Genomic DNA, 15659 nt, shown 5'->3' with positions numbered 1-15659 from the left:
CTGTATATAATATAATATTATATTTAATTTGAAATTGGCTTTGTAGATACTACTGTAATAGCGACAAGAGTTATATCATCTGCGGAGGTTTGGGAGGCTTTGGACTAGAGTTGGCTGATTGGTTGGTATTAAGAGGTTGCAAAAAATTGGTTCTAACGTCTAGATCCGGAATCACAACAGGCTATCAAGGTTACAGAATAGGGTAAGTAATTAATTTATTTTAATACTAATTAAAATATAATATATTGAATAATATAATTAAATAATATGAAATTTAAACAGAGTATGGAGATCCTACGGATGCACGGTGCGGGTTGCTACTGATGACATTACAACTGAAAGCGGATGCATAGATTTGATCAAAAAAGCTAACGAATTGGGACCAGTCCATGCCGTTTTCAATTTGGCCGTGGTGTTGCAAGACGCCATTTTGGCAAATCAGACCGAAGAAATGTTCAAGACGAGCTTTGCACCAAAAGCCGGAGCAGCTCACCACTTAGATATTGTCACCCGCAAATACTGTCCAGAACTCAGGTACAAGCATATTTTAGTATACAGGGTGTTTAAAAAAACATGTGCCATCTCTCGTGGGGATATTCCTAAAGTAAAAATAAGATTTATTTTTTATTTCAACATAGGTCCGATTCTGCTTTGTTTCGTAGCTACAGGGTGATAAAGTCTTAATAAATTTTCGACTTATTATAATTTTCTTCCAAGTACTTTTAGTGATTCTAATGAAATTTTGAGGGTAAAAGTTACTATAAGTGCTACATATTTTAATGCTAAAAAAGTGTCGATAAATTCACCAGGGACGTGTATATGGGTTATCACTGGGATATTTTCCAAAAAAAAACAGGTGTGCCAATTACTTTTTTCTTTTGATATCGAAATTTCGTAGGCCGTTTAAAAATTAAAATATTAAAATAAAATTAATTAAAAAAAATAAAGTTAAAAATGAAAGTAAAATTAATAAATTTTATATTTTACCTAATTTTTTATTAAATATTATTACTATTAGTTATTATTACTATTAGTCCAACCTACGGCAATTTAAAATAAAAAAATAACGATATTTAAAATAATTATTCCAAAAAACCTAATTTTAAAAAGTTTTAACATCCTGTAGCTCGAAAACTATGCATTTCTAAAAAATGTCTATACCTATGTGGCGGATTCATCTCTCCAAAAAATCCTATATGGGTATTTCAACTTCTGACAGATAGTTTCCGTTTGGAATTAACGCAGAAGTGTTTACAAAAAATAACTAATTTATCAAAATAAAAACATTAAATCGCCACAATACACCAAAACACTTTTACTTTTACACTGGACGCGCGTTTCGCTAACCATGTTAGCATCATCAGCAGATGATTATAAACGCATTATATAAACTCATATTTAGTTTTTTTAATAAACTCATATTTAGTTTATAATCATCTGCTGATGATGCTAACATGATTAGCGAAACGCGCGTCCAGTGTAAAAGTAAAAGTGTTTTGGTGTATTGTGGTGATTTAGTGTTTTTATTTTGCTGTGTAACACCAAAGGTTCCAACCCTCAACTGTAACTAATTTATTTTGTAGATTTTCTTGCAGTGCCGAAATACTCATATAGGTTTTTTTTGGAGATATACATTTCTATACCCATGTTTAGAGGATTTTTTTTTGTATTTTTAGCCGACCATACCAACAGGTATGGTCGGCTAAAAATACAGTTAATAAAAAAATAAAAAGTACAGTTAATAAAATAATTAAAAAAAAAGTTTTTTTAATTTCACTCAAAATGAGTTATTTGGGTCATAAATGACGTAAATACAAAATATTTTCATGGGGTCTGTCTGTCTGTCTGTCCATCTGTCTGTAACAAGATAACTCAAAAACCGCTAAACCGATTTTAACCAAATTTGGTACAAAAATACTGTGGCACCCGAGAATCTGGCCATTAACTTTTGGTGGGGGTGGGGGGTTTGTAAGAGGGTATGGGAGAGGGTTAAAAATTTTAAAAAATCGTAACTCCAAAATTACAGTAGCTAGCGAAACGCGGTTTTCAATTTTAGATTAGGAATAATATTTGCAACAAAATTTGAAATAACATCAAAATCAGTCAAAGTCGCAGTTTTTGAGATATTCCGTGTTTCCGTAGTCCGTTTTTGAGAAAATCCGTGTGGAGAACTCCAAACTCCCATCGGATGCGACCCCAGGGGGCGGATAGGGGAAATAACCGCGGACCAATAACGCCACGAATGTTTGGGAGTGATTCATCGGTCGCTACCATGTGAATTAATCTGTTCAAGGTCACATAAAACTTAATTCCAGTGCCGTGTGTGTTTCAAGTCATATAATAATCAATATATAATCTGTTGTAATTTGTTGTTTTAACTGTCAAAATCTTGTCAAAACCTTTGAATAAGAAGACTAAGGAAGGAGCATAATGCTATCCATGTATTCATGCATGGTGGGCTGAAAAAGCACCATAAAAGCACTCTATGGTGGGGATCCTTGACAGTTCTGTTTAACGATTCATTTGACACATTTGAATTTGATTTGAAATTTTGTGGATTTGTCAGTCTTTACGGAGCTTATTTTATGTTATTTATTATTTATTCTATTACTGATAGTTGTATAAAAGTAGTAAATCTAGATGGAAATTGTGGCAGAACTTAAATTTACAGTGACACTATCGCGATTTATCGAAAAAGACTCTAAAATAGTTAGTTGTGTAGCGTGCGGTAGATCTCGGCAAAAATTGAGTGACATAATGGAACAACTTTTCGCTAGTAAGTGACTATATAATATACATACGTGTAGTAAACTGATCATTTATGAAATTCACTTAAATTAACTAAATTATATATTTTTCTTGCATTTTAGCTTTTATTTACTACTTGTCAAAGATCAGATGTCAAAGAATTTAGATACGTTAATTTGACTTACCTGCTTCAGTAGCGTATCGGATGTTTGTGTTAATAAATACTTATTATAACTTATCTATTTTTATTAGAATTATATATTTTTATAACAATTTTAATAACTACCAACATTTATTCACACCGTAAAATAAAACAACAAATTATTGAGTCTACCCCACGTCTACCCTACATCATAGTTTTACATTTTTAAATAAAATTAGAACGACACTGATAAACCGGAATTTAAGTCGGCCATATTTGAGGCCCATCGCGGTGTACCTAAGATTTTGATATGCTCCTTCCTTAGTCTTCTTATTCAAAGGTCAAAACATATATTTGGTTATAAATATAAACTGGAATGCCCCATTGGTCGCACTGCAAGCACACCAATGGACTGACGCATAAAAACGAATCAATCAAAGAAACGCGTTATAGTATCGTCTTTGTCATTCACGCTAACATTTTAGAATAAGTAGGAGGAGCGCAGGTAGATGATTAGACCGGGCCTTTAAAAACCTACGTCTGTGGTAAAAATTTTCGTTTTTAATGTAAAAATGATAGCGCGCGTGTCGATTCTAACTTCATCAAGAAATTAATCACTCCCAAACATTCGTGGCGTTTACTATACCATCTTTTTATTAATATATTTTAGTATGGGCGGCTATGCACGTGCCTCCCGGTGCCAATTTTTTCATGAGGAATCAATGAGTACTTATTTAAAATGTTCGCAAGTTAATGATATTATTTTTTTTAAAGGTTGCTATTAGCCTAACAAGGCTATTAGCCTTGGATCAAGGCAAATTAATAAAATTGCGTTTATCTCATCAGGGAGGAACTTTTAATAGGCATTAAACTGCTTACTCTATTTCGCTAACTAGAGAAAAAAAGTCAGTGGCGTACATCCTTTTTTCAGAAAAATATTCCAGTGATAACCCATATGCACGTCCCTGGTGAATATGTCGACACTTTTTTAGCTTTAAAATATGTCGCATTTATAGTAACTTTCACTCTCGAAATTTCATTCAAAACGCTAAAAGTATTTGGAAGAAATGTATAATAAATCGAGAAAATATTAAGACTTTAACACCCAGAAACTACGAAACAAAGTAGAATCGGACCACTGTATTTCCTGATTATACAGGGTGTTTCAAAAAACCTGCGCCATCTCTCGTCGGGAGATTCCTCACGTAAAAATAGGATTTATTTGTTATGTAATCAACATAGTTCCGACTCTGCTTTATTTCGTAGGGTTGTCTTCATTTTTCTTCGATTTATTATTATCTATATTAATACATATATAAAATCCTTAAGTGACTGACATACTGATTAATCACGATCCTGCTCAAACCACTCAACGTAAGAAGCTCAATTTTGGCATACAGGTTGATTCTAAGGTGTAGAGGTTCGATAAGAAGGGATTTTTCGAAATTCCAGTTCCAAGAGGGTGAAGCCACCCCTCAAATATTACAATATTTTTTATTTAAAAAGCGGCCAAGTTCCCGAAAAAACGCTTAAACACGTATATTTTATTTTGTTTTTTACGTATTTTAAGATTTTTTAAAAATGTATACAAGGTGTTTCAAAAAATCTGGTCATTGATTAATCACGATCCTGCTTAAAGCGCTTAACGTAAAAAGCTGATTTTTGGAAAACAGATTGACTTTAGGGTGTAGAAGTTCGATAAGAAGGGAATTTTTCGAAACTGCACCGCCACGAAATTCGATGCTGCTCGAAGCAATTCCAAAAAACAACTAGTATGGATCAGCGTTGTTACAAGGGCAAAAATTTTTGTACTATAAATGGTGTCGAAATTGTACTTTTTTAAGTGGGATTGTACATTTTTGGTGCAAAAATGTGGGGTCATGTGATCTCTCTATTTACAGTACTTCTGTCCGTTCTGTAGCTACGGGGTATCCGTGAGAGGGGAAACGATATTCTCTCGATGTTTTTCGTAAAAAAATAGACGACGCGTCCCATCAATAAAAATTCAACAAATTTGCAAGTAGCCAATAAAATGAGTGGGCGGAGCGATTTGCGGTGACGCACTCGTCAAATCGACGTATAAAATATATTGCTGTTTATTTAAATGTTTTTCGTCCGCATTCCTTTCATAGACACAGATCCAGCAGAAGTACTGTACCTTTTTACCAAGTTTTTGGTACGGGTGCATCCACACTATCCTAAAAACAGCGGAACGGCGTATTGGCTTAACGACCTTGAATCGATTTCCTGCAATTCTATTGGCTGAAATTTTTGCCAGGTGAATTTGACAGATAAAATTTCTGACAGATGAATTTTTTCAGCCAATAGAATTGCTGGAAATCGATTCAAGGTCGTTACGCCGATGGCGCCGCCGCCGATCCACTTTTTTTAAGGATAATGTGGATGCACCCTCACAGAATTATACACCATATGCTAACCTCCTTTCACGCAGTTGAGCAGCTCTGAACTGTTTAAGAACGCGATACTCTCCCTCCATTCAATTGAGTCATAAAGTTCAGAACTGGTTCCGCGCCATATGGAGGCACCAGGCTATCTCGCACAGCCCCTCTCAGAACCGTTCTGAGCAGCCCAGGGCGTAAAGCTCTGGAATTTTAAATCGGAACTCTGGCTCGCAAATGGAGGACAGCAATACAGAAGCTACAAAGAGCGTTGAATAGCATTGGTTAAATGGGAACTAATTGCGTGACGTCACGTTTGACATCGGGACACAATAGATCTCTAAGGTCGCAGTGATTAGCCCCCCTCCTAGTCACCGCACGGATATCAAACTTACGTTTGACATCCGTGCGGCTTGAACAGCGGATATCAAACTTACGTTTGACATCCGTGCGGCTTGAACAGCATTTCAAGTGATGTATAATTTTGTGCCTCTGCTCCTAGCAACCTGCATTTCAAATACACGCATCGCGTATCACCGTTCGTCTAAAAATATGTACGTGGGTTTAAGTTTGGGTTAGTTTGTGTTTGAGAAGTAAGAATTGTACATTTTTTCTTGCAATTTTACCTATGTACTCCTTGCCTATCAAATGTACCCAAAATAGTACAATTGTACCTATTGTAACAACACTGGTATGGATGGAAAACATGTTATTTCGACAACCCTCGATACAGGCGGGATACAATGGACAACGGAGTGGGGTATGCGCTACGGCGCGGCGCGGCGCGGCATGTTGGGCTTACAACAGCTTAAAAATAATAGGATATAAAAGAAGCAGCTTTTTTGAAACAGTTGCGGGCAGGGCCATGTAAGTGAAATATTCCAAATGGTTCAGCAAAAGTTTCCCAATTATGACGGGTGATGGCGCTGATCGTCAAGATTTTTGGACAGGGATTTTGCTTACCGATAATACGACGTGAGCTACGACCGGACCAGGACCAATCAGAATGATCAGTCTTTCTTGGACATTTGCCGCGGAAGTGTGTGTTAATTTCTGTTGTGATAAGTGTGGTTGTGTTTGCAGTTTGATTTTTCGGTTTTGATATTATGTTAAAATTAATTTTGAAGTATTGTATCACCTGTTTTTATGTAATAGTACTTTTTTAGTTCTATGATCTGATATGTTATGATTTGTTAATGTTTGTTTAACAATGTTATACCAAAGAGGTTATACTTAATATATCAATTTGCATAGCCTAACTTTTTATCAATAAACTTTGTAGATTTTCAGATTATTTAATTCCTTTTGTTTCCGTTTGTAATTTTATTTTTAAGACATATTATGTGATTGTTTCAGATAATATGTTTTAAAAATAAAATTGCAAATAGCGAATAAAAACCGCACCCCTTTGGCTAACCTGTAAATGTCAGCTTTGTCGAGAGATGGCGTTACGAAAATGGAACCGATTTATTACAAGGAACTTGGGCTTCTTTTTCGTTAGTATATTCTGTGGTTGCGGGTATAGCGCCTGGCGGTCGAGATAACAGGAGTGGGAAAGGAACGCTGCTGCATCGGTCGATTGTCGATGGAGGCTCGCAACGGGTTGGAGAATAACGCATCAGTTGTTTTAGCTACGTTGTTTTTTAACCTGTTACGAGCATAACAGAGCGGCGGTCGAGATAATCGGAGTGGGAAAGTAACGCTGCTGCATCGGTCGATTGTCGATGGAGGTTCGAAACAGGTTGGAGAATAACGCATCAGTTGATTTAGATACATTGTTTTTCAACCTGTTACGTCTCAGTTTATAATCATCTGCTGATGATGCTAACATGGTTAGCGAAACGCGCGTCCAGTGTAAAAGTAAAAGTGTTTTGGTGTATTGTGGTGATTTAGTGTTTTTATTTTGCTGTGTAACACCAAAGGTTCCAACCCTCAACTGTAATCTGTTACGTAACATAACGGGCGGAGGTCGAGATATTATGGCGCTGTATGTTTCAGTACTTGGTTATTAAGTTTTAATATTTAGGTATTTATTTATTCTGAAAAATTTTCAGAATAATATTTTAAGATTTTTTAAAAATGTATACAGGGTGTTTTGAAAAATCTGGTCATTGATTAATCACGATTCTGCTTAAAGCCCTTGACGTAAAAAGCTGATTTTTGGAAAACGGATTGACTTTAGGGTGTAGAGGTTCGATAGAAGGGATTTTTCGAAACTCAAATTCTAAGGGGGTGAAACCACCCTCAAATATTAGAATATTTTTTATTTAAAAACTGGTGAGTTTTTCGAAAAAACGCTTAAACACGTATATTTTATTTTGTTTTTTTACGTATTTTAAGATTTTTTAAAAATGTATACAAGGTGTTTCAAAAAATCTGGTCATTGATTAATCACGATCCTGCTTAAAGCGCTTGACGTAAAAAGCTGATTTTTGGAAAACAGATTGACTTTAGGGTGTAGAAGTTCGATAAGAAGGGAATTTTTCGAAACTCGAATTCTAAGGGGGTGAAACTATCCCTCAAATATTAAAATATTTTTTATTTAAAAACCGGTGAGTTTTTCGGAAAAACTCTTAAACATGTATATTTTTGTTTTACATATTTCTAGAAATTCTTGTTTTACATATTTTAAGATTTTTTATAAATTTATACAGGGTGTTTCATAAAATATGACCATTGAGTAATCACGATTCTGCTTAAACTGCTTGACGTTTAAAGCTGATTTTTGGCACACGGATTGACTGTGGGGTGTAGAGGTTCGATAAGCAGGGGTTTCTCGAATCTCAAATTCCAAGAGGGTGAAAACGCCCCTCAAATATTACAATATTTGTGATTTAAAAAACGGTTAGTCTTTCGGGAAAACGCTTGGACAAGCATAATTTATTCGGTTATTTTACATATTTTGATTTTTTTTAAAAAATCATACAGAGTGTTTCAAAAAGTTGGGTAATTTCTTGACCACGATTCTGCTTAAACTGCTTGACGTAAAGAGCTTATTTTTGGCAAAGGGATTTTTCGAAAGTCAAATTCCAACGAGATGAAACTAACCCTCAAATATTACCAAGTTATATAATAATATGGCCATATTGTTTTTTCTCATGCTGACATAAATGTGAGAAAATTTTATTCAGTTTGTATGTTAATGGAAATTCTTGCTTTGCTTTATCATCATCATTACAAATGATTAATTCGACGCGAACGAAGTCGCTGGTACACGCTAGTAATTTATAAAAGTACTTTTAACATTTACATATGAGTTATCACTGGAATATTTTTTTTAAAAAAAAATATCCGCCACTGATTTTTTTTTCTGGTTAGTACAATTGTGTAGGCCATTTAATGTTGATTAAAAGTTATTGTCACTTGATATTTTATCGATTTCACTTTCTTGGATGAGATAATTCATCAAATACATTGATTCCTCATCGAAAATATGAAAAAGTTCCTATAAACGATGCGGAAATGCATTGTTCGAAAGTTACGGGATGTAAAAGCTTTAAAAAAATAGGTATTTATAACTATCTTAAATACCATTATTTTTCCTTGAATTTGTTTTCAATTAATCCAAATTTATGTCATATACTAACAACCAAATCTCGTTTTTTTATCTGAAAAAATGAAAAAGTTATAGGGTGAGCCACTTTCGAGACACATCCGGTATTGTGATGTTTTTGTACACTAAAATTTCAAACATCAATTCAGTAAGTAATGTGTACCTCTAAAATTTCATTATTGGTCCTAATTTTTCATTAAAAAGCCTAATTAACTAACCCCCATAAACATACCACAGACCTATGCAGTCATTTAAACAGTAATGAAAAGAGCAAATACTTAATAACTCAAAACTCAACCTTAAATTTAAAAGCTGTAGCTAGTCGTAGACTCTAACATTTGATTAAATAAAAATAACGAAGCCAAGTTAATATTTCAGAGACTTTGTTATGTTCTCTTCGGTATCATGCGGTAGAGGAAATGGTGGACAGACTAATTATGGTATGGCCAACTCCATCATGGAAAGAATCTGCGAAAACCGAAAAGCTGAAGGTTTACCAGGTCTAGCTATTCAATGGGGAGCCATTGGTGAGGTAAGTTATGGTAGTAGAAATAAAGGAACATTAAAATTACAAATATACAGAGTGGTCCAAATTGAACTAGGTAAACTTCGGCAGCATATTTTGAATATATAGTCTGTCAAACGAATAACTTTGAATTTGACAGTTCCCGCGGGCTTTTCTAGTGTTAGTTTTATTAGGTTTGCAATTTGCGGCCATGCTGACGCAATGCCCTCTCTAATAGAACAGTTTCGGGGCGAGATTTATGACGTCACGCTAGTTAGATACTATTAATAATACTAATATTCACACCACACACCACATAATGTTTACTGAAATTAATAAACTAAAATAAACTTGTCAAAAGATGACCACATATTTTTTTAATTTATTATTCTTAACACTAAAACTATCTACATTGACGATGAAACTATCTACATTGACGATTCTTAACACTAAAACTATCTACAGTTACGATGAAACGCGCGTCCAGTGTAAAAGTAAAAGTGTTTTAGTTTATGGTGTACGACTTCAGCCATGAATATTTTATATGTAATTTTTTCGATTATATTCGACACTATTTTTTTTCATATGACACAACACTGATGAAGGCTGTAATGTTAGCTGAAACTTTTTTTTTAACCAAATAAAAATAATGATAAACCAAATGAAAACTTAATCAGCGTTTTTCCCGAACCTAAATCCCAAGAAAATCAAAAATTTTAGAATAATTTTACATATAAAATGACAGCGATCTTTATTTCATAGCCATCGCTGACGCATTTTTTTCTATGATATTGTATTATTTGCAAATATAATTTTTCGAACATTGATACTTGCAAAATATACATATAAATTTTGTGAATGCAAATAATAATACATCACTATTAGTAGATATTGAATATTTTTTGTTAAATTAGATCGATTTTAAAACACCAAAATTTAAAATATATTTTACATTTTACCCATTATCTTATGTACCTATTCATTATTTGTATATTGTAAAACATTTGCTGCATTTGTATGGTTCATAGTTTATTTATCAAACTATTTATTACTATAAATTGGTATATATATATTGTATTTATTAACTGTATATTTCATGTAAACTATATAATTTTTAAAATACAAACCAAAAATACGCGGAATAATTATGTTTTCCATGTCTACAACATATTTATTAATCCGTAGTATCTAACTAGCGTGATGTCATAAATCTCACTCCGAGGCTGTTCTATTAGAGGCGGTATTGGTCTGATATTTAGAAATATCAAAAGCTGATGACATTTTACTTTTGACAATTATGACATTTCGTGTTGATTTTTGCAAGAAGAGGAAGAAATGTCACTTGTTTTATTATTTTCCTTTTCTAATTCACGAAAGTAAAAAGAGTTACCTATCTGATTCGTTCAGGCACCCAATTTAAAGAATATCAGTAACTTTTTTGGCAGAGAGATTTTATATTTACCATGTTGTTAAAAATAACGGTCAAAATTCAAAGTTATTCATTTTATAGACTATAACAATGTAAAAATGTTCCTATAAAGTTATGCCTAAAATAGTACTGAGTCTGTGGTTGGTTATTTGTGAAACATACATAACCGACCAACATGGATTTTAACATTTAACACCTTTTTATTACCCCTATTGTAAACTCATTAAACTCACTCACTTTTGATACATCTAAAAGCGTGTTTTATTGAAATACTAATGTCCTGAAATACTTCGAAGATATAGGGTGTAGAAAGTTCATTTTTATTACGATTTTTTTAATAATTTCTGAAATAACGTCAATATTTCTTAGAAAATTGGTGTCCGGATGTTTTTTGATATGAGAAATATAATTTCGATTGTGTGTGACGATGGTGATTCAATGATGATTATATTGTCCAAATTGTATTGTCTAAATGTCTTGAGTACCATTGTTTTTTCAACGATTTTTACGAAAAGACTTTTTTACGTAAAAAACGGCGGAAATATTTTTTTTTCACTCAATAGCGTAATACAAGTACGAAAGAAAAGCTATTACTCTTCCAAATAGTTAAAAAATAAAGAGGTGGCGCCCCCTGCAAATAGGAGCCATATTGATATTAAAGTCAAATTTTTCATGCGAAAAAGCACCCAGACACCAATTTTCATCCAAGTATCGACGTTTGTTTAGAAATTATTTGGAAGGAATCGAAATAAAATTGAAACTTCTACCTCCAAAGGAAGCATTTTAGGACATAAATTTATACAATTTTTTTTGCTTATTTTTATCTGAAGCATGTGCTACCAAAGCTTCCCGAACACAATTTCGACCACCCTGTATATATTTTTTATTTTCACTTAATTCTAAATCATTCAATATTATTTCATAGGTTGGTTTGGTCGCTGACATGCAAGAAGAAGCTATCGAAATTGAAATTGGTGGAACCTTGCAACAAAGAGTTTTCAGTTGTATGGAATCTCTTAACCTATTCTTACGACAAAATGAAGCTCCTGTAGTTTCCAGTATTGTGGTGGCTGAGAAGAGATCAGGAGTTGGTGTGGGAGATAATATTGTTAGCGCAGTTGCTAACATTTTAGGTACGTCATTCTACATCCAATTATAAGATGAATAAAAAGAATAAATATATTTACAGGTATTAAGGATTTGAAAACGATTTCTCTTCAAGCAACGTTAGCTGAAGTAGGAATGGACTCCATGACGGCTGTTGAGATCAAACAAACGTTGGAGAGGGAATTTGAGGTATTTTTGACTCCTCAAGATATTAAATCGATGACTTTCGCTCGTCTACAGGAGATTCAAGATGAACGAGAAAACGAAAGTGCAGGTATATAACATAGTTATACAAAGTTACGCATTATAGGCTTGCTCGCTATTTAAACCCGTCTATTATACAGAGAAGACCAGGCTATTAGTAACATAGCAAGTTGCCGGACGAATTTACGTTTACCCGATTTGCGTTCGTACTAGAGATTCACTGGAGGAGTGCCGAGTATTTATTATTTTCATTTTAAGTGTTTACCTTCACTTAAGGTAACATTTAAAATAAAAATACTTAAATATTTATTATTTGAGTGTGTTTGGTTTGGCCAAAATTAAAAATAAATAAATTCTCTAAACCCGAAAAAAACTAAAATATTACTCTAAATAAAAAAAAGTTATAAGAAGTGTTCAAAAAGGCCACCTTCTTGTGCTAGACAGAAGCCTAGGCGGTCGTAAAATCCCCGTCTGACATTGGCCAACATATTAGGGCTAATAGTTTGGAAAGCCTCTCATATTTTTACTTGAAGCTCATCCAGATTATTAGCCCTATTATGACCATACACTTTGGATTTTACATAACCCTACAAAAAGAAATCATTGGGAGAAAGATCTGGTGATCTAGCGGGCCACAAAATAGTTCCATGTTCACTAATTAAACGGTTGGGAAAAGTATTGTTCAAATATTCTTGAACAATACGGGTATTGTGGGCAGGGCAACCATCCTGTTGAAACCAGGCATTGTGGAATCTTTCTCCCAATCACTCACGAATTCTAGCGACAATCTGCTGCTGTAACAAGTCCAAATACTTTGCAACAGTTAAATTACCCTTTATAAAAAATGGACCAATCATATGCTCCCCTACAAAACCACCCCAAACACTGGCTTTAACTCCTGTTCTTCATTAATCAACATATCAGGCATTTTGTGTTTTTGTGTGGACACCACCATGTCTTTCAAAATTATTAATAACTCTTGATATAGTAGGTAAAGATGGAATTGGCCTGTTTACAAAAGTTTGTGGAAAAATTGTTTGTATATCCTGATAAGACCTTTTTGGAAATGCCATTTACAATTTACAATTTGAATTTTCTCACGAACTTCGTAAACATCCATTATTTTACAGTTCGTCTGCTGGATCTGTGTCTATGAAAGGAATGCTGACAAAAAACATTTAAATAAACAGCAATATATTTTATACGTCAACTTGACGAGTACGTCACCGCAAATCGCTCCGCCCACTCATTTTATTGCCTACTTGCAAATTTGTCGAATTTTTATTGATGGGATGCGTCGTCTAATTGTTTACGAAAAACATCGAGAGAATATCGTTTCCCCTCTCACGGATACCCCGTAGCCACGTACTGTACTGTACTTTACTACTGTACTGTACCAAGACGTACCGTACTTAAAAATTAAATTTTACACGAGAGCTGTAGCGAGAATCTGTGTATTCGTTTTGGCTATAAAAACACGAATAAATACAAATTCTGTAACATTCTTATCACATATTTTACCTATTTTTATTTTATCGCATTTTTTCGCGTGCTTTTTATCCGGCGGACGGGTATACGCTAATTCGTCCGGTTCTGCCTATGTTACTACTACGGTGGTCCGGTCTGTATACAAATAGACGGGTTTAAATAGTATTGGCCAGTTGCTTACGATATTTTCCGATGGTGGCAGCACCGGCGGAGAATGCACCAAGCCTACAACACCCTATATCAGCCATCCTTTTTGAGATTATAATTTTATTTCTTAATAATTATTCAAATTTGACTTTTGCTTTACAGTTATATTTTTTTAGCGGAATGTTATTATTTTTATTACTTAACGAGGTTCTAATAAAGTTTCTATTCTAATGTCCTTCAGTGTAGTATGACCATTTTTTAAATTAAATTTCCTTAACCTTACCTTTATTCGATAGAAAATGCCACTCTGAATAGAATGACATATCATATGCCAACTTTTGACATTTTCGTATATGGTTCATAACATATGGTTTTCGAACATGCAATTCATTACGACAATTTGACTCGAAATACCAAGTGTATGGTACCAAATTATTCGTAAAAAACTGCGTTCTCCAGATATGTTAATGAACCACCCTCGTTCAATTTGAAAAACTTGAGATATGATTAAAAATACGACTTGGTCACCTGTTAACCAGCCAGGACAAGACACTAAAAATATTAAACGATCAAATATATTTTTCCAATGCTCCTTGATTAAAAATTAGTATTTTTAACACAAGCATGGCAGTCTAGATTGAAATTTAAAATATAATTTTGTTTTAAGCGAAAATGTCAAAAGTTGATATATGATATGTCAATATATTCAGAGTGTCATTTTTTTTAAGCGAAAATGTCAAAAATTGATATATGATATGTCAATATATTCAGAGTGTCATTTTCTATAGCATAAATTAGAAAAATATCGAGGGTGCTATTTAAAAATCAAAAGTTGTAGTCATTTCCGTTGAAACAGGAAGTGACCGAAAAGAATTGAACAGGTCTATAAATCCTAATTTATGTCATATACTAACATACCAAATCTCGTTTTTATCTGATAAAATAAAAAAGTTATAGGGGTGGGCCACTTTTGAAACCCACCCGGTGTATATTTTGATGTTATCGATTATATAATGTTTTGAAATGATGCTTTATGCATCAATATATCGCGAATTTATGCAAATATTTTGTTTAAAAGCAATTTTTTCTAATTTCATACCTCATAAAATAAAAATCAATTAAAAATAATTTCGAACAGAAAACTTAATGGTGAGCTTTTTTGGGTTGTTAAGACACTGTACATATTTTGGTAGTATTTTGGTCATAGCAAATGTCTAATAATTTACCATTTTTAGGAGGTAAGAAGGAACGAGCATTGAACGGCTTCGAAATGATCATTGGACATCTTTCTGCTGAAGATCCTCCTGAAATACCAGTACTCTCATTACAGGGTGATCCGACCGAGGTACCATCTTCAAACCCAATAATTCTATTCCCTGGAATAGAGGGATTGGTGGATGTATTAAAACCACTTTACCCCAGTTTAAAGGGAGATCTAGTTGGCTTGCAGTTTTGCAACTCGTCTCAAAGAGACACCATTGATGGCATGGCTGATGTTTGTCTTGAGGTAAGAACTCGGAAACAAATCTTCTAACGTTAAAGCAATTTGGAAGACAGTTGAAGAAAACTAAAAAATGTCGATACCTATGTGGCGGATTCATCTCTCCAAAAAATCTTATATGGGTATTTCGCCACTGCAAGAAAATCTACAAAATAAAATAGTTATTTTTTGTAAACACTGCTGGCGTTCGTCCACAGGGAAAGTATTTGTCAGCAGTTGCTTAACGTTTCGGAAAGTTTTGTATCTTTCCGTCGTAGGAAACAAAAAAATACAAAGACTAAAGAAAAAACCATTTAAAATATTTAAATTCAACTATTCGAGAACACTTTAGTTTTTTAAAACAGATACATCTACAAAAACCGTTGACGTTCTGTTAAAATGACATTATATCAAGTTAAACCTAGTCAAACCAAAAAACCCCAAACCTTCTGTATGA

At 33.6% G+C, this 15659-nt stretch overlaps 1 protein-coding gene across 2 annotated transcripts in view; it reads left to right on the top strand.

The window, feature by feature from the left end:
• LOC115876924 (fatty acid synthase-like) overlaps positions 1 to 15659 on the top strand; it is an 86272-nt gene that overhangs the window by 63988 nt on the left and 6625 nt on the right. For both annotated transcript variants that reach the window (XM_030892972.1, XM_030892973.1), the window contains exons 23-28: positions 47 to 202; positions 283 to 534; positions 9221 to 9374; positions 11702 to 11909; positions 11966 to 12157; positions 14958 to 15229. In XM_030892972.1, the coding sequence (XP_030748832.1) occupies positions 47 to 202; positions 283 to 534; positions 9221 to 9374; positions 11702 to 11909; positions 11966 to 12157; positions 14958 to 15229 (1234 nt within the window). The remainder of the gene's footprint in view (positions 1 to 46; positions 203 to 282; positions 535 to 9220; positions 9375 to 11701; positions 11910 to 11965; positions 12158 to 14957; positions 15230 to 15659) is intronic.

This window comes from Sitophilus oryzae, unplaced genomic scaffold (genome assembly GCF_002938485.1).
Source record: "Sitophilus oryzae breed Bouriz unplaced genomic scaffold, Soryzae_2.0 scaffold_1440_pilon_pilon, whole genome shotgun sequence".
Classification (NCBI taxonomy): domain Eukaryota; kingdom Metazoa; phylum Arthropoda; class Insecta; order Coleoptera; family Curculionidae; genus Sitophilus; species Sitophilus oryzae.
The sequence above is the reverse complement of the archived record's forward strand: the minus strand, read 5'-3'. Positions and strand labels throughout refer to the sequence as shown.